Below are 21074 nucleotides of genomic sequence, written 5' to 3'. Positions count from 1 at the left end.
TATTATGGAGATCTACAATAAATATAATTGAAAATTTCGTGGGTTTTATTTTGACATATAAAATGCTTTGGTATGTTATAAGGATTTTTTGCTCTTTATAAGGATTTTTTTGGTAGTTTATACAGGTTGGCGCTCCGAAAAGTTGACAGGTATGCAAGTGCTAACCAAATACCTGCAAGGTGGAAGAGAAGAGAAGGGAAGGGAAGGAAGGGGAAGGGAAGGAAGGGGAAGGGAAGAAACGGAAAGGAAAAGAAAGGAAAGGGAAGGGAGGGAAGAAAGGGGTGAGGTGGATGTAGAGGAGGCGGCGACGGGGGAGGAGTGAGGCTCTTCTTCCTCTAAGAGCATTAACTGTCGAGTGTTCTGGCGGTGACAGGACTGTCAGGGTCAGATGGCTGCTCAGCCTGATTACACCGGCTCACCGTATATCCTCGTCTACGATACTACATACTGCCAAGCTAGCACGTTCTAGTTGTGCGGCGCATTTCGCTTCTTTTCTCGGGGAGGCAGAGGCAGCTCGGCGTCATCCAGGAAGGAGCTACAGGTGGTTGCACAAAAGCGTCAAGACTACAGTTTTCTGCTGGGCGTCGTAGAGAGAACCACGCGTGTTACGTCTCTCGAGAGAGATGACTTAAAGCGGTAAGGGCAATTCTCACCAGATTGTTTTTGTTGTCGCTGAACTCCCGAGATGCGCGCTGACTTTGCAGGTTGCTGCCATCTAGAAGCTAGTGCATGTGGATATAAATACTGTACTCCCGTGTGTATTCGGTGTCAAAAGGGGTTTACGAACAGACGAGCTGCAGCCTCTGCAATATCGTAGCGTAACCGCGGCTCGTCAGTTTGTGGAGCTTCCCATTCCTCTGAACCTTCCAAGCAAGAGACGTACTGAGCAGGCTCATAGAATAAATACAGAGGTGGCGAAAGTACTCTCATTCTACTTTGGTAGAAGTACAGAAATCAAAAATACTTTGGTAAACATAGATTACCGATTCGTCTCCTTGACTGCAGTACAAAAGAGAGAAGATTACAAATAAAAATCTTCCTGGCAAATCGGTACAGTGCTGGGACTTAATAACTGTGTTTAACCTGGAAGGTCAATTGTTTGGGAGAATGATTTGAACCTGTAAAGCACTTTGAGCCAAAATATAAATAAATTTTACATGTACTGTATCTGTACATGACTGTTTCTATAACGGCGTTTACTTTTACTCTCTACATTTAGACACTATACCTGGAGTTTCTACGCCTTATTTTGCCACATCAGACTTGTTCCTGTTTTCAACCTGTGGTGATGATGACAGGAAAAAGACGTAAATAGAGAAAGACAAAGTGAATTGCAGTTAAGATAATGGTTGAGATTTTGGAGTCTTCAAGGTGTAAAAACAAAAACAAAACAAAACAAACAAAAAAAACCCAAGCAGGAGCGACATTGAGGAACGGAACCAAAGAACAATTAAAAACATTGCATCAGATTGAGAGAAGCAAGATATCACCAATCCATGGAATTGTTTAAGAGAACTGTGATATTTTCGGCACATACAAGTTGGGTGCATTTTTTCAGGTTTCCTTGCCAATTTAGCTTTTTTTTTTACTCAATTGACAATTACAGCAAAGTTGGATGGAAACACTTCATTTTACCAGAAAAGTCAAACTGGCACTAGCTAGCTTTTGGTTTAAAAAATGTTTTTTAAATGGGTATTGTATAAAACTGACAGTAAAAAAATCATTTAAAATCTTTTATTTAAGTATATTTTTTAATCCATGATCTTTAAAGAAATACACACGTTTAATCAGTATGTTTAATTCTAGTAGTATTTTTCATTTATTTAACACAAATATCTGTACTTTTACTTAAGTATAGAGTGTAAGTACTTTTTCCATTTCATATACTGTGCCTGAATTGATAGTTTGTCACAAGGAAAAACAAAACAAGAAACACCTGGGCGCAAAATACTTTCCCTCTTTTTTTAAAGTACTGAGCATTGGCTCAGGCTTTTATGTTTTTAAAATAACATACTGTAGCTTTGTTAACTATGTAAACCAAATTGCTAAATTAGACACAGTAATGATAAAGAATCATTTTAGCTGTCAACATCAAATAGGTCCCCCCTGAATAGCACCCTGGATGGGGAATGTCTTGCTTCTATGAGTTTGTTACAACATCATTGCTTTTCAGGCTCCCTGGTTCATGTTGCATCTGAAAGGTCTCAAAGATCTCAGTTAATCAATCAATATCTCAACGGGGGTTGACTTCACCTCTCTCCATTTATGTCTTTTTTGTGGTGCGTCATTTACAGAGGTTGAAAAGGTTTTGACAAAGTAATAAGTAGAAAGTACGGGTACAGTACATAAACCTGTTTTAAAATGTAGGGAGTTCAGTGAAAACATCATCAGAAAAATACTTGGGTACAGATACCTGAAAAATCAACTGAAGTACAGTAACAAAGTATTTGTACTCCATTACTTGCCACCTGTGCACACAAACGATGCACAACTACATGTGTCAATCTCATCGGGTATTTAGCACGTTCCCCCCCAGCGTGACCTAGGACAGGTGGTAAGCAATGCTCCGCCCCTTTTAGGTGTTAACTGGGTGTAATTTTTATGGCAGTACAACACTGTAACAGGAATGATCCATTTTTGCCAGACTGCCTCGCTGGGTTCTATACCCTCAACCCATAGTAAACTCACTGCAGTCAGTTGTGCAGTTCTATAGAAAGTTAAGTTGTGTGTGTGTGTGTTTATTCAGCTAAACAGTTAAAAATATAATAATTTTACGTTTTTACACATTAAGTGATGCAGGGATGAGTTGAATAACATGTTGATTATTGTAATTTCACTGCATCAAATTTAAAGCTGCTTCACCCTTTTATGAACAGTAAACAAAACATTAAAAAGTCATTTTAGAAACCTTTATCAGAACTGTTTACTGATCATAAGAAGTATATTTTTTTAAATTCACATGTTCAATTCATCTCTCTCTGAAAGTGGCGATCAAAAGTTAGAATTATTGATACACATCTTAACTTGTTATTATTACAAATGATTATGTGTTTCCCATGAGTAGTTCCTCATGGCCTGTGAGTGTAAACTACTATGATAGGAAATAATCTGCAACCCACCACGGGATAATAACTAAATATAGATGGTCAACAACCTAGAATAGACGACACTGTTGTGGAACAGTCAGTGTCGTCTTTTGAGTAATTGGTGAGTAATTTGCCATGTGACAGAGTGCTTGTGCCTACTTGTGTGTGTGTGTGTGTGTTGCCAGAGGTGAAAAGGTGATCACAGATTACTCAGATTACCCTTTCGACATTCCCTGGGTGTTTGGTTGAGCCTTTGCACACGTGAATCAGAGAAGGGATTCACATTCAATCACATTGCCACACATTTATCAATAATGTAGTGTACTTACTAAATTAATTTGTCTACCATAACTGTAGTCTTTGTGATGAAAGATTTGTATGTGGGAGTGCTATTGGCAGGAATTTTGTAGTTATGGTTTGTTTATTTTTGCCTTCACAGAAGCACTGGTTGATGGCGTTTGTGCGACAAAGTGGTGACTACTGCCACGCCCAACACATGTAGACCCAACCAATGATGTACTTGTACCATGCAGTTGTGGGACCCTGAAGTCTGAAACAAAACAAATTGTGCCTGGCCAAACAAGCCATCTGATGGGGTAACAAGTGGGGCCTCCAAATTTAAGTGGAGAAGGACTGGAAGACCTTCACTTGCAGAGCATAAAGGACTGGAAAAAACTGATATCAGTTTTGTGATATTAAAACACAGAGCTGACACATTGTTGCCTCCTGGGCTACGCAAAACCGATGGGGTAAAATATTTTTCTCCATTTTGAAATCATCTTTTTTAAAACAACATTTACATCCACCCAACGATTCAGGCATCCATTGAAGTCTCAGCAGCTATACAGCTGGAAATAAAGGTAAGAAGTTTCATCAATGTGGTGACCACATTTTGAACCATAACTATGCACTGTGCTGTATTTTTGATTTCACTAGTTGGAAATGAAGTGAATTGTTTGTTGATCAGTGTAACTTTTGATGTTATCCGTCTATTTATCAGCACTCTAACAAAAATAGTTGCTGCAAACACGTTTGGGCATGCAAGGCATCCGTGATTACGGCATTTTAAATTGCATTCCAAACTGTTAACACGTTCCTGTTATCTCATGTCCCTTATTTGCATACAGGAACATGATTAAACAGTATGACACCGTACAAGGTAACACTCAGTTGGTATTGTTACATGTCACGTTTTTCTTAGACATTATGCATGTTTGGAATTCAGGTGGACATTTCATTGTGCTTTATGGCATAACTGTAATGAAGTTATTGGAAATAATCAGTAACCCCCCCAAACAGCGTTCTATGATAGCTGACGTCTGCAGTACATCACATTATTGGCTCAACAGTGGAATTTTCTCCAGGTTGGGTGAACGTTTTTTTTAAATTTATTTTTTATAGTGGACTTTGTCACAGGATTCAAATAGGGATTATTTGCCAGCAAAACCAAATCTCAACACACACACACACACACACACACACACACACACACGGTCGGACGATTCTTGCGCTAGAATTAGCGTGTTGTTTGGACTTTAAATATCTTTTGTGACAGCAGTCCTGGAATCTTTCTGACACTGAAAGACTTCAATTTCTGATATCTCCCTTCTAAAATGTATAGGTTAGAACTCTTCCCTGGACAATTGTGGGCCAAAAGTCAAACAGGTCATCATGAACCGTCCAGCTCCTGTGGAACTGTGCCACAACCACATGCGATTTCTTATTACACATAACCCAACAGACAGCACCCTGGGCTCCTTCACGGAGGTAAGACTCTTTGTATCAAACAATGTCACACAGAACAAAAACCGCAAGAAAATTTCAGTTGCACATGGTTCAAATGTGGTAAAGTGGCAGAATTTTCCCCAAAAACAATCAAACGATATATGTTGGTTTAACACATAATAATCGTGCACAACAAACGTACATGAATTAAGGAAATTCAAAGGGTTTTTTGTTGTTGTTGTTGTTGTTTTTTTTAATATGTTACTGAGGAAGTAAACTTGCAGGACTAAATGGATCTACTATTGTGTTCCAGGACCTGAAGCGATTCGGAGTCACAACAGTGGTTCGAGTCTGTGACATCACATATGATAAAACGCCACTGGAGAAAGAAGGCATTACTGTGGTGGTGAGGACACACCTATGTACACAACATTTTAGGTTCATCTGAAAATTTCGTCTCCCAAGCTTGCTGAGTAGTGTACGTCTCTCACTGATTCACTTTCACACATTGTTGGCAGCGCTCCCTCTCTCAGTCTGTGCCACCATAAATGTCCAGACAAAAACAAGTCATCACAACAAAACAAGTCATTTAAGTGTCGGTCGGGATGGACACACATACCGGTACAAGTATATGAAGGTTTCTCGCTGCTTCTCATTTAGGACTGGCCATTTGATGATGGTGCCCCGCCCCCCAGTACACTAGTTGATGATTGGGTGAGTTTACTGAAGAAGAAGTTTCAGGAGGAACCTGGATGCTGTGTGGCTGTTCACTGTGTGGCAGGCCTCGGAAGGTTAGCTCCACCTCAAATGAGGTTCAGAGTTCATACAGTACAGAAAGCACACACATGATTACAACGTTATTGCCAGACATTCCTAGATGTTGGTACAGATTTATTTAAACTACCGGTACTGTAAATGTGGGAATGGGCTGTGAGTACAAATAGCCACCGTTCTAAGACATTGACAAAGAATGCTTATTTATCATAGACGTACAGTAATTGTGTTTGTGCCTATATGTCCACACAGGGCTCCCGTGCTGGTTGCACTGGCTTTGATAGAGAGTGGAATGAAGTATGAAGATGCTATTCAACTGATCCGACAGTTAGTATATTCCAACCTTATTTTTAATTAACTCAATAGTTGCAAGAAATAATTGTGATAGGGATCACGGCAACTTGTTTATAACCTCAAATCTCCAGTCAGAATATGGAGGCCACTTGGTCCTCATGCTCTTTGGGGATGTAATTACTAATGAGCAGCCTTTTTTGTTTGGCAAAACACCCAAGTATTCTTCCCTATTTTACTCACTAAATATGTTAAACTTTCAAAAGGATGTATACATCTGGAGTTAGAATTTATTTGAAATCACTGAATTCCTATCTCAACTTTTTCTATGTTAAAGAAATCGTCGTGGAGCCATCAACAGTAAACAACTAACTTACCTGGAGAAGTATCGATCCAAGCAACGACTCCGCTTTAAAGACTCTCACGCCAACAAGAACAAGAAGTGTTGCACGATGTGAAGACACACAAACACAAAGTCAGTCACGATTTGGGGCAAAAGAAGATTGCTATACCCTATAGAGGCCTTGCCTAGGAAGTAATGCTTTTTGTTACCCCCTTTCACTGTAATGCACTGTTTTCCCGGTTTGCAATAACATTGGGTCTTTAAAAAGAGTATTTTATTTTGGATGTTTGCTTCAGTAGCTCGACCAGCGATGAGGGAATGGAAAAAGTGGGCAAGTCTGATTGTTGAGGCTTGGTGAGGTTGCTTGGTAACAGATAAGACAGTTCATTGAGGAAAGGGCGGGTTAATCTTGCAGCTTGTGATTCCAAATATATTGGGACATTTAGGTTGTTGTTGTTGTTGTACAAATATTCCGTATAATTTATTGACATCTAATTTTTTTATTCTTGGATGCCCCAAAGTTGTCTAACTTGAAACAATTCGGAGAAAAAAAGGAAGCCCGGAAGGGCTCATCTTGTCCGAGATGTTTTTCACATGAAAATGTTAATGCTGTAAGCATGTTGGTACGCATCAAGCCTTCTCTCTGGTTTTCACAGCCAATGTTTGAGTGTTTACATTTCAGAGTGTGCATTTTTTTATCCATCTGCAACTGATTGTTTTTATAGAGAAGGTTTTGGAATAAACAATATGTCAACAATAACCGTACATGTACACATGTGTTAATGACAGAAAAATTAGAATAAAAGAGAAAATAATAACAGTAATAATAAATGAAAATTAACCAGTGAAAGTCAGACAAAGCTTTTGACAGAGGTGGCCATTTTACAAAATTTTGCCAGTCCGTCTTGCGTCATTATCATTTTTTCAAGCCGAACAAAACTATAATCGTCAGTCGACCAGACCGTCATGTTATTTTAACCGGGTTTCCTTCAGTGCTTAGTCTGTCATTACATTTTTATTTTTATTTTTGTATGTTCCTTTCATTCGTCAACAGTCAGCAAAATGGGCATCCGTCATTGATGGACTGACGGACATTCCGTCAGTACTGACAAAACGCCCACCTTTGTGGTTCGGCTGAATTATTGTAAAACAACAACCAACCCGTGAACCAGGCCTGGACAAAAATGATGGTACATTTTAACTCATTTTATTACATAAACATTTGAGGCAGTTACTGCAATCAAACAATTTTTCTAACTTTCAAAGAGATGTATGCCGCTCTCACAAGGTATTTTGGCCCACTCTTCAGAAGCAAACTGCTCCAGTTGTCCCAGGTTTGAAACGTGCTCTCTCCAGTGGCATGTTTCAGCTCCTGTCACAGCTGGTCCATTGAATTTCGATCAAGACACATAGAAACCAATTAAGAATAGTCCAATGTTTTGCTCTTGATTGTTTTTGAAGCTATGTTTTGGGTCATTGTCCTCTTGCAAGACTTGTGACCTGCGACGGAGACTACGATTTCTGACACCTTGAGATTTCATTGTACCCTGTACAGATTCAAGACACCCAGCGCAGATGTAGCAGATCAGCCCCAGAACTAGAACAGAGTGTTCTGCATGTTTCATAACAGGCACACTGTTCTTTTCGTGGCATGTCTCATTTCTGAGTCTGTGAACACACAGCTGAAGTGCCTTGCCAAAAAGTTCTAGTTTTGTACCATCTGTCCAATGGACATTGTCCCAGAAGGTTTGTGGATTGTCAACCTACAGTTGTTGTTGTTGTTGTTGTTTTGGTGATTCATTTTCAACAGCTTTTTCCTCCTTGGTCATCTCCCACAAAGTTCACTTTGGCTCAGAAACGACGGAGGGTGTACTCTGACGCTGACTTACCTTGACGCTAGAGTTGACCTTTCCTGTTATTTCTTTGGGGTTTGCTCTGGGCTCTTATTTCACAATTTGTATTCTCATTGATTTTTCTTCTGGATCCGGTTCCAGGGAGTTTGGCTACAGTCCCGTGGACCTTAAATTTCTGAATAACATGTGCAGCTTCAGGAACACCAAGCTGCATGTGGGTGATCTTGTACCATTAATGTGTTTGTCTATAATTTTGTTTCCGTTTACCTTTGCTTCATTTGGTCCTTGTTTATTGTGTTTACACACCATGTCACCAAACAGCACAGGGACTACTTGTCACCCTTAATATAAGCCTAAAATGGTAATTAGTGGACACTTATTGGTTGAACATTTCCCTCTTGTCAAATTATTTACAATCTTTTCAAGGGGTCTTATCATTTATTTTCAGGCCTGTCAATTAGTTTTTTTCAAACACAGTAATTCTATTGAACTACAAATTGAACAACATCTGATTTTCATTAGTTAATTTTCATAGTTTTTTTCATGTATTTATTATTATTATTATTATTATTATGATTAGTAGTAGTTGGTTTCTTTCATTAACAGATGGGTGCTAACAATTTTGCTCCCGTGTGTACATGATCAAAAAATGCCTGAAAGGTGTGGACTAAATGTAAATATAAAAGTATATATGCTTGAGTCAATGTCTTGTGTCATTTCTTTTCTTCTTTAAGACGCAACAGCTCCAGAATTAAATATTGGAGAAAATAGTGCACAAACAACTGCCATGGCCCAAAACATTTGTTTGATTGAACAATCTAATCGTTTCATTTAGGTTCTGTAATAGAAATACACATGACAAGCACAATTGAGACAAATTTTCACTGTATAGTTTTGTTTTTTTTGAGTTTTCTTTTAACTGTTAAAACACTGTAGTCAAATTGAGCCTCACAGTTTGAACTTAGTTAACAGTACATCTCAGCAGTAGAGGTCACATTTGCTTCCTCCACGAAGAAAAACAGATGGCCTTTTCATTTCAAATTTATGAAGGTGATTTACTGTATAGCATGAACTGAAACTCTTCATGCTGAATGGTTTCAGTGTTACCAAAGCGGCCCCCTTTGAAACTACAACAGCTTCACAAGATGCAAAAGTGTAACAACTGTCATAACTGTGCACACCGACCTAGTTTTATTGCTTATCATAGGCGGAGTCATGGGATGATTACAGTATTCTTGCGAACATCAAGCAAGTTTTAGGTCGGGCCTATTACAATAGCTGAAAGGCCGAAATGCGGGTCATAGCTGGTATTTTTCAGTGAGCAGTTTGAAGCTGTATTCAGTTCTAAAGTGACAATTGTCTGCCATTATGTAATATTATCTAAACTGATTACTCGTTTGAAATAAGCAAATCACATCGAGGGCATCGGAACTGTCAGACAGCAGCTGTGAGCACAATACACAAACAGAGGTAAGTCCTCCGTCCCTCATTTTTTCCAATGATCTGCGATTTTATTATGTTCATCTGCGACCCGAGTGAGGTTTCGCGATACAGAATGGATGGATGGATTTACAGTACTGTGTATTAAAATATTGTAATTCAAGACTTTACCACTACCACTCATGACGTGGAATAGACACAAAAAAACATTGAAGAAACCTTTTTTCATTCTCATTATTTATTATTATATGCAACACTTAACATTTTGAATGTTGCGATTTCTTGTGAAAGCGTGAGCGAAGCTGAAAAAACAGGTTGAACAACCAGTTGACCCAAATTGCAGTGTCGTCCTCCTCTAAAGAGGAGGCGCTATCGGTTGTAGGAGCCACAAACCCAATCCCCTTCCGCTGGATAGGAGGACATGTTTCACACATTCGTCAGAAATGTATTATATTCGAAGTAATAATCAGACCCAAAATTATATATTTGGAATAATACTCACTTTGTTTCCAAGTTATACTGATTAATAAATTGCTACATATTTTCTTTGATTACGTGAAAGAAAATGGACGGGCAACAAACAGGTATGATTTTACGTTAGCTTTACGTCGAATATGTTAGTCGGTGCTGACTGTTAGGCCGAGTCGACATAAACAACTGTGTCAATAGTCGCTTTTTCGGTACACAAGAATATTTCGGACGACTTGCCCATTCCCCCCACCTCTCATACAAGTTTGATACGCTAGTGGCTCATACAGTTCGCAAGTTTTGAGACAACGTGACCGTCGTCGTATGGCGATGCGTTGTAGCCATTATAATTGATTACAGTATTACTTGATAGCAGAGGACTGCCCGCCTTGTACTAACACGAGTCTACCTATCTTTTTGAGTTTTGCAAAATTACAAGAAAGTTGAACGAAGTGACGTCTAATTAATTCTCATGGTGGACAGTAGTTAATTGCCCGAAGATACTCCTGATTTGTGCACGCTGTCTGCTAATGATTATCCCACACAATGAATGGAGGAACACCACTTGGCTTTCAAAAGCACGAAAACTGTCACCGAAACATTTAAACGATGTCCATGAAATTTGAATGGGAGCAACATGTCCTGGGCAAAAGAGAAAATGCCCTTTTGGATAAAAGATGGAAATCAGGCTATATAAACACAAACACTGAATGTAATTTAAAGGCATGGCTAGAGTGGTGATAGCTGCTGAACTGAAAGTCTTAACAAAATGAAACATGAGGATCAACAAACAAAAAACACATGAAACAACTCCCACTGTTATGTTTTACCAATTTGCAGGAAGAATGAGACACAAATTCACGTGAAACACATTTCTTCATTTAGGCTTAATGAAGGTTCAATAATCCAAATGTAAAATGAAATTGTGGTTACTCTATTTAATATCCTGCCCATGCATTATTTGTTGATTGGTTGGTTGGTCCATGGATTCATTTTTTTATACCAATAAAACAATTTCCATGAGATTGCTAGAGTGTCATGAGTTGTGTGGTCTGGAACTTCCACCAAATAACAGTCACAATTCAAAATGAGTAATTTACGCAGTTTGGGGTTCAAATATCGACTCTGGCTTTCGTGTGGAGCTTGCACATTTTCCCTGTGTTTGTGGGGTGTTTTTCCCCATGCCCTCTGGATTTTCTCCCACATTACAAGCCCATGCATGTTAGGTTAATTGAAGTCTCCTACTCTTCCTCCTCTTTCCCAATGTCAGCCGGGACAGGTTACAACACTACAGGCAACCCAAATAAGGACCAGTGGTTTAGATAATGAATGGATGGAAAGTCAATCCACAATGTATCTGTCTCATAATCCCGTTCTTTTTGTCTCCCCAGCTGGTTCTGTGTTCATGTGTCGGCTCTGCAACCAGTTCTCTCCCAATCACTCACTGCTACTGGACCATTGCACCCAACTGCACCCGCTTCAGGAACCTTATGAAGACATCATTGTTGCACTAAAGCCTCTTGCAGGAGTGCCCTTGGAGACCTTCGCAGGTCAGATCAAGATTATCTGGACTTCCTCATTCACAATCATTAAGCATTGACATTTTCTGGAATAACAAATACTAAACAAACATTATTCTAGCTAAATTCCCTTTTAATTTGACTCTGAAAACAATGATGAAAAGAGCAAATGAAATGTATGACAAAATATTTATATGTTATACGTTCTTGGGCATAAATGCAATTCAGATTTCAATTATGGCTAGAGCTAAAAGAACAGCGTAAATGACTTTAAGAGGTTGTGTTGGGGATTTTCATGAAAAGTCTTCACATTTTTTTTCTTTTCTTTCTTTTTTTTTACTTTTCAAAAATGCAAGATCAATATTGAGAAAATGCATTGTTTGTACCGCTTAAAGTGATCATGATAAATTCTAGCAAAATCTAGAACACTCAAATCCATAATTTAGAACATTAGATACCGTATGCCTGCCCTGTATTACAAACTATGGAAACAGGAACAAAATACTACTACTACTACAACGATGACGACCATTGATGAATAATAATAATAATAAGAAGAAGAAGAATAAAAGCTTTTTACTTCTACCCAACAGTCTTTTGCAACTTCTTTGTGTGATTTCGAGCTAAGATACTTATTGACCAAAAAAACCCCCATAATTTTGTGTGTTCCGCACAGAGGGCTCAGTAAAGCGAAAACGAGGACGACCGAAAGGCTCCACAAACAAAGCACTCACAGGTCGGAGGGATGACGGAGAAGACTCCACGCAGTCTCCAGAAGACAAAGTCCAAAGACAAGAAGGGCAGAAAGAGGAAGTAGACAAAAAAGGTAAAGCACTAAATGATAGATAGCATAGAAAGTAATCTGCTCTTCAATATGTATGCCACTTGCCAGTGTTTTCATCTCTCTACCAGGTGATGACAGCAGGGTATCGGGGCTGAAATGCAAGGACTGCCATCGTTTGTTCAGCAACAGACGGCAGATCGTCAAACATATCTGCCTGAAAGCACAGTGTGAGGAAGAGGAATATGAGGACGATGACACAGGTAATGGGGGGCGGGGGGGAACCATACAACAGCGTAACGTAAAAACCTAAAATGTCACATGTCCGAGCGGCATTCAATAATGGGTGGCCAAGGCACTCATATTGAGAGCTAATTCATAACTAACGTAAAAAATAAAATGTGCTTGATTACTCAAGGCACACATAATTTGCATGCCTTTCAGACAGCGTTTGCAGAGGTCCTGAGGATTCTGAAAATTTGGACCCTCTTGGACCAGATAAAAAACAAAAACAACAAACCCCTAAAAGATTATGGATGAAGAAAAGAAAAGGTAAACACTCTTTCATGAATAGTATTTTCCAGATTATACTGTAGTCGTGTAATTCATGGCCTAGTCTTGTTTTCTGCATGTAGGAATGACGAATTTTCAACGAAACAAGAAAAATCAAATGCTTTCTGATGGGGAAAGTCTAAACTCCAAAGAAGATGGACTTGCATCTGCAACCAAAAAAAGTGTCATTGATGTTCTTCTCACTGAAGACAAGTCACTCCCAGGTCCGTTATGTGTTGTCAAATTGTCTTTTATTTCTAGCAAGATGGGTGAGAGTACACTTTTAATTTTCTAAACTCTTTATACTTTATATAGGTATTATTAAAATGATTCCAGTAGAGAACATCTTTTCAGGTTCAGAGCGTGTCAACATTCAGGGTGAGTCTCAGGTGAGTCTGTTTGTGTACTGAACGTAAGTTACTGACCTCCCACCACTACATGTGGAAATGTGTCCTGCCCCAAGCCATACGGCTGTATAACTCCTGACAAGTGAAGCTGTATTTTTTTTTCCAGCTTTTATTCCATCATTCAAATAACCTAACCTTACCTAACCTGACCTATTTAGTGATTCAAATCCCAAATGAGAAAAACCTAAACCTGCAGTGTGTCATAATGGAAATATACTTGTATTAATAAATCTTAAATAACAACAACTACTCCTACTCCGACTACAAGAAAAATAATATATAGTAGCATATTTAATTTTATGGTTACACCTCATCTAAATATGCGCATTCATTATTTTGTGAATATCCAGGTCACGGCAGTCTCTCAGGATGAGCCAGCAGACATTGCAAGTCCGTCTGCAGCCAATGTTGAAGACCCCAAAGGAGAACAGGACCCAAGGTACTGAATCACACACTACATCTGCCAGCATACGAGAAATGTCTTTAAATAGGATACACAGTCAGGTGGTGTTTCTTTTTATTCTACGCATGAAACTGTAACATGCCACATTTGACATTTTCTCATCTATTCTAACTGCAGTTCTGACAATATAGAACCGACACCTGGAAAAGGCTTCCAGGAATATTCCATCAAGCAAGATCTTCCCAAGTACTGTGGACATGTCTATTTATTTGCATGTGTTATTATACTTCAACATCCATTACTTAATTTGGAGATGTACCTGAGTGCTCCTACGATTCATGGAAATGTTTCGAGACATGATGTTTAATAACTCTTAAATTAATGACTTAATGTATCAATCATGGGGTGGGATTTAATTTCACATGAATATGGGTTTGGTCATTGACTGAGCTCAACTCAGGATTGGTGTGTGGGTGTCCCAATACTTTTGTCCATGTACATCTCAGTCTCTGTTATTATACATAGGTTTACAGTGCTAATCATAAAATTGATTAAAACAGAGGCATGGTAGTACAGAAATCAATTTCAGTGATGATATAGTTGATAAACATGATATGTTTCTCTGTCATCAGTTTACTTCCAAGCCAACTGAAGGTCTTTGGCTGCGAGATCTGTAATAAAATCTTTAAGTTTCGACACTCGCTGATGTCCCACCTCAGGACACACACCCAAGAGAAACCGTTCAAGTGTCCACACTGTGACTATGCATCTGCCATCAAGGGTAAACCAACCTTTCTTTTTACAAAAGAGAATTGGTTTCTCCTACTCCCAACCTTGTTACATAGGTTCCATGCAGAAAATGCAATTGATGTCTTGAACTCCCAATTTCAATTCGAAAAAACATTCAACTAATCAATTCCTATTCTTTGTTTTGTTTTATTTTTGTCTGAAGCCAACCTGAATGTTCACCTGAGGAAGCACACAGGAGAGAAATTCAGTTGCCAACAGTGTTCCTTCAAATGCCTCAACCCAGGACACCTCAAGGTCTGATTTAATATTTGTGTTCGTTTGACTCAGGTCATTTTTCACAAGCAATAGTGTTTAGCATATTAGCCTCACAGTTGAGAGTCCGCGGATTAAAAATCGCAGCCCAGAACCTCTTGTGTTGAATGCAATGCCCATGACATTAAATGCAAATGCACTTGATATTTTTTTTTCTCCTCAACATTGTTGAATGACATTTTACCTTTAGCAATGTGGTTAGCCCCCAAGTATGTTGCTCTCAAGGCACTTACATATTGTACAGAGCAGGTTTGGTGCGTGGGAATAACTTGTTGCGATAAATCCATAAATCAGATCTCAAGTATTTCTCCTGGTATTCTCTGTGAATTCACCTTTCTCGTTCTTCTTGGGCATAGTCTCTTGTGTCGAATCAATCCTCTCTGGCTCTTTTCCCCATTGCAAAGAAATTTTATAAATGTCTTTTTTTTTTTTTTCGTAACTCACTTGGATAACTTTTGGGTTTAATATTAGCGCGGTGCGACCGAGACAATTAGCATGTTCACCTGCTTCAACAGTCAGTCAAAGACGGTACGTAATGGAGAGCATCCTGTGATTTTTCAAAATAGAATATTTTTCAGCTTTGGATAATAAATAAACTGAAGGATTGTAATTTTTTTTCTTTCTTTTATCTGTGCGGAACTCTTGGCCCGCAGCCCAGTGATTGGGGACCACTGTCGTACAACATGGATTCATATACTGTATAGATTTAGTCCCCATAAAGCACTATTCTGTTGTGCATCAGTGGCAGCAGATTTGGAAATTTTGTTTCCGATGTTTTTCTAAGCACCACATCGCGATATATGCGCGTACAAGTGTGCCTCTTTTGTTTGTATGTCCTTTAGGTCCACATTGAACGAGTTCATTTGAAGGTGAAGCAGCATTGCAGCTTCTGTCAAAAGAAGTACTCTGATGTGAAGAACTTGATCAAACATATAGAAAAGAGTCATAATCTGAGCGACCCGCTCATCTACAAGAGTTACCAACAACTGAGGTTTTTACATACTCCATGTTAATATTTGACACTCATTATATCCACAGCTAACCTGTTTAATGGTTTTGTCCAGGCTGAAGACTCGTCAGGGTCTCAGACAACTCCTCTACCACTGTCCCACCTGCAGCCGCTGCTTTAAGAACCAGACGGAGCGCGAGCGCCACTTACTGGTCCACGGGCCTCAGCGTCCCTTCGCCTGCTTGCTCTGTGACCACGCCAGAACCAGCCTTGCCACCCTCGCCGCTCATGTCAAGAAGCATCCCTTTTTGTACGTGTGCTGCGTGTGTGAGAAGAAGTTTGTCAGCAGTCAGAGACTCAAGAATCACCTCACAGAGGATCACCCTGAGCTGGAGCAAGAGCAGGCATTCGCGGAGTGTATTAAAAACAGCTTCTGCCTGATGAATGCAGGGGAAGTGTTGTCGGTCAATGAAGAAAGAGAGGGCAAAGAGGGAAATTTAAACATAGAGGGAAGCACAGAGGCAGGAGATGAGCGCAGTGAAGAGGTGATCAGAGTTGGCGAAAATGTTGAGTGGCGGGATGGCGAAGGTGAGTCGCAGAAAGCGGCAGCACTGGAAGATGCAGAGCCAGAAAAGGAGGACACCAAATCTCAGGATGAAAATGTGGAAGCGGGGTGGACAAGTGAAATATGTACTCAAAGTCTGGAAAGCAAAACCATTCCTGAGACACAGAAGGACGTGTGTGTTGAGTCCTCGACAACACGCAACTCTGTCGATACCAATAAGCAAGGACACACGCCTTCCTCGGATGACGCGGCCATGAATCCAGACGTTCAGTCGGCTGATGATAACGCATGCGCCATTAACACTCAAGTGACCAATCTCAGCCCATACACTCATTTGCCTTCAGCACCATCAGAGGAAAACATCCAAACAACACAATCAGAGAGGGTACATTTCTATTACTTGTGAAGACACTATTTTCTACATTACTTAAATTTCATCGAATAACATTTGTCCACATTGCTTATATCTTACCAGGACTTCCAATTAAGTGCATTCGAGCAGGTGTTGTCATCACTTCCGAAGACTCTTCTTGATATGGAGACTTTCCAGCGGCTCAGGAAAATGTATGGAGACCTGGAGTGTGAATACTGCGGTGAGATGAGGCAGAGATTTTTTTTTTAAACTTTGACCAGTAAAAGCTTGCGCATTTTACCATGCATTGTAATTCATAGCTATGACGTTTGAGAAAATTGCACCTATTGCCGAACTAAACACGAATTTATAAATATTACCATATATATTATTGTCTTACATATTATGATGATGACGACGATTAGTATTAGTAGTATATTAGCATTATTATTATTGTAAATGTGCGAGAGAGAAAAAAAATAAGGGCAGATTTGGAATCGGCGCCAAAAAAGAAGTCATCTTGAAAAGTTTACTTTTTACTTGCACCTCTGATTTAAAAAAAATTGCAAAACTCTGTTAACCAGTGTTATTAAAATAATTGTCAGTTCCCAGTCCATTGTTAAATTTAAATGCTTCTGATTGTGTTTCACAACAACAGTGTGCCACAAAGTGCGAAAAAGAAGCACAGAGTGCGACAAGAAAGCAATGCAGTATTTTATTGCTTCGTGAGCGTGCTAGCCAATTTAGCTTGCTTATTGTTATAGCAATTGCATTGTTATCTAAGTGCATTGTTCTAATGCTCAAAATTGCTTTTGTGTTCCCCATAGGAAAACTGTTCTGGTACAAAGTCCACTATAACGCCCATGTACGCACACACACCAAGGAGCACCTGCACTACTGCTCAAAGTGTAACTACTCATCCATCACCAAAAACTCTTTGAAGAGGCACCTGATTCAGAAGCACAGCGGCTTGCTGCTTTCATGTTCGAGTCCGGGATGCAAATACACCACACCTGACAAATACAAACTACAAGCCCATCAGAGGAGTCATCAACAAGAGGTAACAAATCTATAACAATCTAGATCTACTTAAATCTTGCCTATAGATCCCAGATCCCAAGACTGCCTGATATTGGTGGACGCATTTACACGTACGGCTTTGATGAAATGTCTTAAATTATTTTTTTGTTTGTTTTTGTGTAGTGGATTCTGCAAATTTGGGATATTTAGGGTGTGTTTAAATAAGCGGACAACTGAATAGAACGTAACTTTCATTGAGCTATTGAAACCCAAATAAAGCCTTGTTTGTCATTTAAAATGTTTAATATTGAATTTCACGGTGTCTTTTGATTTTATTTTTTTAATTAAATGTCACTGTTATTGCGTTGATTGCAGAGGAAGAGTGCACCCTGTCCCATCTGCCATCAAAGCTTTCCAGAGCACAGAATTCAACGACACATCCGAATATCCCACCCTGGTAAAAGACACATAAATATAGCAACATACTGAGGCCGATATACGGATTCAAGTTAAAAGAAATAAGGATAGTAGTAAAATGTCATTAGAATTCATTTAGGCTGTGACTTTGGTACTATGCTGTAACATCTGTCGACTTACCAAAGCTGTATCCTAAATACGGGACTTGACGCGTGCTTAATTGTGTGTTGAACAGATACATTGCCAGTTAAAGGGCAGATGGTGAAGCGAGCAGAGAAGTGCCCATATTGCGACTCTTACTATCTCAAGAACAGCAGTGAATTTCAGCAGCACATCTGGGCCCACCAAGGTAAGATGTCTCCCTACCATTGACAATTGTACTGATTGACTCATGAAATTACAAGTTAAGGGGAAACTCATATCGATGAAACAGACAAAATATCACCTTATTCTCCTCAAAATACACTTTTCTGTGGTCAAATACAAGAATTCTGCCTTTGTGTACATTTTATTGTGGTTGTAATTTGGAGCGGCATAGAACAATCCTTGCGTACCGACTTGCTTTGTTTGAGTTTGTTTTCACACAGTTGTAAATTTCATTTCTTTTCATTTGCAGGTGTGAAACCATTTGTCTGCAATATTTGTGACTACGCGAGCCGCAGCAAGAATAACTTGAAAAATCACATGAACCGACATAACAAGGAAAGATGTCATATCTGTGACCTGTGCGGTAAAACATTTAAATCTAAAGTGTCGTTGAAGAACCACAGACTGAGCCACACTGACCAAGGTATGTCCTCTTTAGCGGTGCGGATCCTTGGCTTGACTTAGCATTGTTTTCTTTATTTGCTTATACTTTATATTATTTCTATTTTTGGCATTGGTCAATATGTTTTCTCAAGACTTTTTGATGAATAAGGCCCTCGCATATTGACCCCCTCCTCTTTTTTTTCTTCCTTTTTATTTAACTCAAGGAAAGCAGTTCAAGTGCTCAGAGTGCGACTTCAGTTCAGTTTTCAAGGCTCCTTTGGTCAGACACATGGAGCAGCATGCCAAATTTAAGGTCAGAATTGTTTGTGGTCCCCTTTGCAAAAGACTACCGTGGCTTGTCAATTCTTGCCTGACACACATTTCATGTACAGTCTTGTCTGCCTAACTTCCTTTACTTGTGTGTAGCCATTTCAATGTGCTCACTGCCTCTACTCCTGCAACACAACCGGTCCCCTGAAACGACACTACAAGACCAAACACCCAGACCAGGAATATCAAAATGTCAGAGAAGGTCTCTCAGAGGCAGAGTATTCTACAGAGCAAGGTTTGAACTTAAGTTTCTGGCTTTCCGTTCAGTGACAGGCATTTTTTTATTCATGGACTCTCAGCAAAAATATACCTTGTGATGACCTGACATTCTCTAAGTGGCCGATTGCTCTTTTGAAGCATACATGCGTAAAATATGATGACTCCTATAATTCTCAAATTGTGACCATGCTTTTCCGTCATTTTTTTTCACACAACACAAAAAGTGTTCTGAGAATTAATGTATGGATTTTGTCTCTGTCCATGTTCAGCCCTCAAATGCCCTGAATGTAATTTTGTTTATGGCACCAAATGGGAGCTGAATCGACACATGAAGAAGCATGCTTCAAAAGAGGTGGAATGCACCTGGGAGGTACACACTCAGACATGATAATGCTCATATTGTTAAAGCACGAGAGGTAAAAATTTAACCCTATGTTTATTATTGAGGTTGTGTCATAAAGCGGAGTACTGCACATAACCATACTGAGAACTCTTTAAACTGGTTAAACCCTGTCGTATAACGAAAATAGTAACCAACATATTTTAAACAACTTTCAACAACGTCAATCACAATCATAACCACATTATTTGAATACATCTCAGGGTTTATTTATTCAGTTGGTGCTATATATGTTCTCTGTGTGAATCCATATTCAGGTGGAAGAGACTGTAGAGAGCCAATATGTCCCTTTGGTGCAAGAAGAAGCGTTGACAGAAGAACATGTAGCTGCACTACAAGACAACGGTGATGAAAGTACTCTGCAAGCAAAATAACAAATCAGTGGCATATAACAGTTGTTGTTTATGATTACGTGTGTACAGGGACTGATCGTATTCTCCAGCAAATTGTTGAGTTAAGCTCAGAAACCCACGACGCCATCACATCTATGGTCGCCATGGCTCCCGGCACTGTTGCTGTGGTTGAACAGGTAAACACCATTCTGTGTGACTCAGGGCGTCGCAGCTTTGAAAAAATTGATGCTGATTTAGAGTCATGGTGGCATTTGCAGGTGGCGGATGAGGAGGAGGCCGGCAACCACCAGCTGATGGTTGTGAACGCAGATGGGGATCTTTCTGGCGAGCAGGTGATGGTGGTGGAGGAGGGACATGAACTGGAGGCCCTGACAGTCCTCACTCAAGATGACAACACTCACCACTTTATTGTCTATGTCGAGGAACAGACTGTGGAATTCAACTAATAATGGTTATATTTCATAATAGGTTGTCAATATCTTTGAGTTATCCATAACCACACATATTGGGATATTATACAGTACATACACAAAATACCAATAAGCAGTACAGTATGAATTGTTCCACAGGTTAATAAGTTATCATTACATGTGCAAAACCTTAATATGTCATTTTTTACTTACACAGCGCATTAAAAAAAAAACCTGGTTTGTACTTGTTGGCGTGTTAAGTGGTTTTATTTACCAAGTGAAACAGAATTTCTATTCAGTGAATAAATGGAGTATTTAGCAAAGACAAAAAGCCAGTAGTTTATGTGCTACTTTACAAACTGTCCCTTGTAATGTTATTCTTGATAATTAATGGATTTCTTTCATGGGCAGACACTGATCATAATCTCAAGAATTAGTGAACAGATAAATATCAATATACTAGAAATCTAAGCCAGTGTCAACATTCCCAGAAAATCACAATGTTCCCTCACCGGTGAGCTATTTTTAGAACAGGCTCGCAGGATACTCATGGTCCTTGGGGCTACCTGGTACCTGCGGGCACCGTGTTTGTGAACCCTGATGT

At 39.4% G+C, this 21074-nt stretch overlaps 2 protein-coding genes across 7 annotated transcripts; both read left to right on the top strand.

The window, feature by feature from the left end:
- Positions 1 to 345: 345 nt before the first annotated feature.
- Positions 346 to 8771, top strand: LOC147203557 (protein tyrosine phosphatase type IVA 3-like). 2 transcript variants are annotated; one of them, XM_086113627.1, is made up of 8 exons: positions 346 to 636; positions 3526 to 3946; positions 4214 to 4245; positions 4708 to 4853; positions 5125 to 5217; positions 5472 to 5602; positions 5838 to 5912; positions 6214 to 8771. In XM_086113627.1, the coding sequence occupies exons 4-8, from the start codon at positions 4758 to 4760 to the stop codon at positions 6332 to 6334; spliced, it is 516 nt and encodes a 171-aa protein (XP_085969753.1). In that variant the 5' UTR covers positions 346 to 636; positions 3526 to 3946; positions 4214 to 4245; positions 4708 to 4757; the 3' UTR covers positions 6335 to 8771. The 2 variants fall into 2 exon arrangements, with proteins under 2 accessions (XP_085969753.1, XP_085969751.1); XM_086113625.1 differs by lacking the exon at positions 4214 to 4245 and having other exon boundaries at positions 347 to 636.
- Positions 8772 to 9413: 642 nt separating this feature from the next.
- Positions 9414 to 20714, top strand: zfat (zinc finger and AT hook domain containing). 5 transcript variants are annotated; one of them, XM_086114312.1, is made up of 24 exons: positions 9414 to 9542; positions 11372 to 11530; positions 12177 to 12326; positions 12413 to 12544; positions 12726 to 12833; positions 12917 to 13057; positions 13149 to 13222; positions 13591 to 13679; positions 13821 to 13889; positions 14276 to 14424; positions 14596 to 14687; positions 15548 to 15696; positions 15770 to 16604; positions 16695 to 16812; positions 17399 to 17631; positions 17967 to 18048; positions 18244 to 18357; positions 18625 to 18798; positions 18983 to 19071; positions 19185 to 19323; positions 19577 to 19677; positions 19965 to 20052; positions 20130 to 20236; positions 20318 to 20714. In XM_086114312.1, exons 2-24 carry the CDS (start codon positions 11386 to 11388, stop codon positions 20504 to 20506), a joined length of 3567 nt encoding a protein of 1188 aa, XP_085970438.1. In that variant the 5' UTR covers positions 9414 to 9542; positions 11372 to 11385; the 3' UTR covers positions 20507 to 20714. The 5 variants fall into 5 exon arrangements, with proteins under 5 accessions (XP_085970438.1, XP_085970439.1, XP_085970435.1 ...); XM_086114313.1 differs by lacking the exon at positions 9414 to 9542 and adding an exon at positions 9925 to 10096; XM_086114309.1 differs by lacking the exon at positions 9414 to 9542 and adding an exon at positions 9925 to 10096 and having other exon boundaries at positions 20130 to 20714.
- Positions 20715 to 21074: the final 360 nt, after the last annotated feature.

Source organism: Hippocampus guttulatus, chromosome 6 (assembly GCF_054856545.1).
Source record: "Hippocampus guttulatus isolate MCC_2025c chromosome 6, RoL_Hgut_1.0, whole genome shotgun sequence".
Taxonomy (NCBI): domain Eukaryota; kingdom Metazoa; phylum Chordata; class Actinopteri; order Syngnathiformes; family Syngnathidae; genus Hippocampus; species Hippocampus guttulatus.
This window is presented reverse-complemented; position numbering and strand designations above follow the sequence as displayed.

Bases quoted from the DNA above. Each gene is read 5' to 3' on its own strand.
- LOC147203557 (XM_086113627.1), top strand. From the start codon at position 4,758: ATGAACCGTCCAGCTCCTGTGGAACTGTGCCACAACCACATGCGATTT. The intron at 4,854-5,124 runs GTAAGACTCTTT...ATTGTGTTCCAG, and splicing joins CCCTGGGCTCCTTCACGGAG to GACCTGAAGCGATTCGGAGT. The intron at 5,913-6,213 runs GTTAGTATATTC...TCTATGTTAAAG, and splicing joins GCTATTCAACTGATCCGACA to AAATCGTCGTGGAGCCATCA.
- zfat (XM_086114309.1), top strand. The intron at 12,545-12,725 runs GTAATGGGGGGC...CATGCCTTTCAG, and splicing joins ATATGAGGACGATGACACAG to ACAGCGTTTGCAGAGGTCCT. The intron at 17,632-17,966 runs GTAACAAATCTA...CGTTGATTGCAG, and splicing joins AGAGGAGTCATCAACAAGAG to AGGAAGAGTGCACCCTGTCC.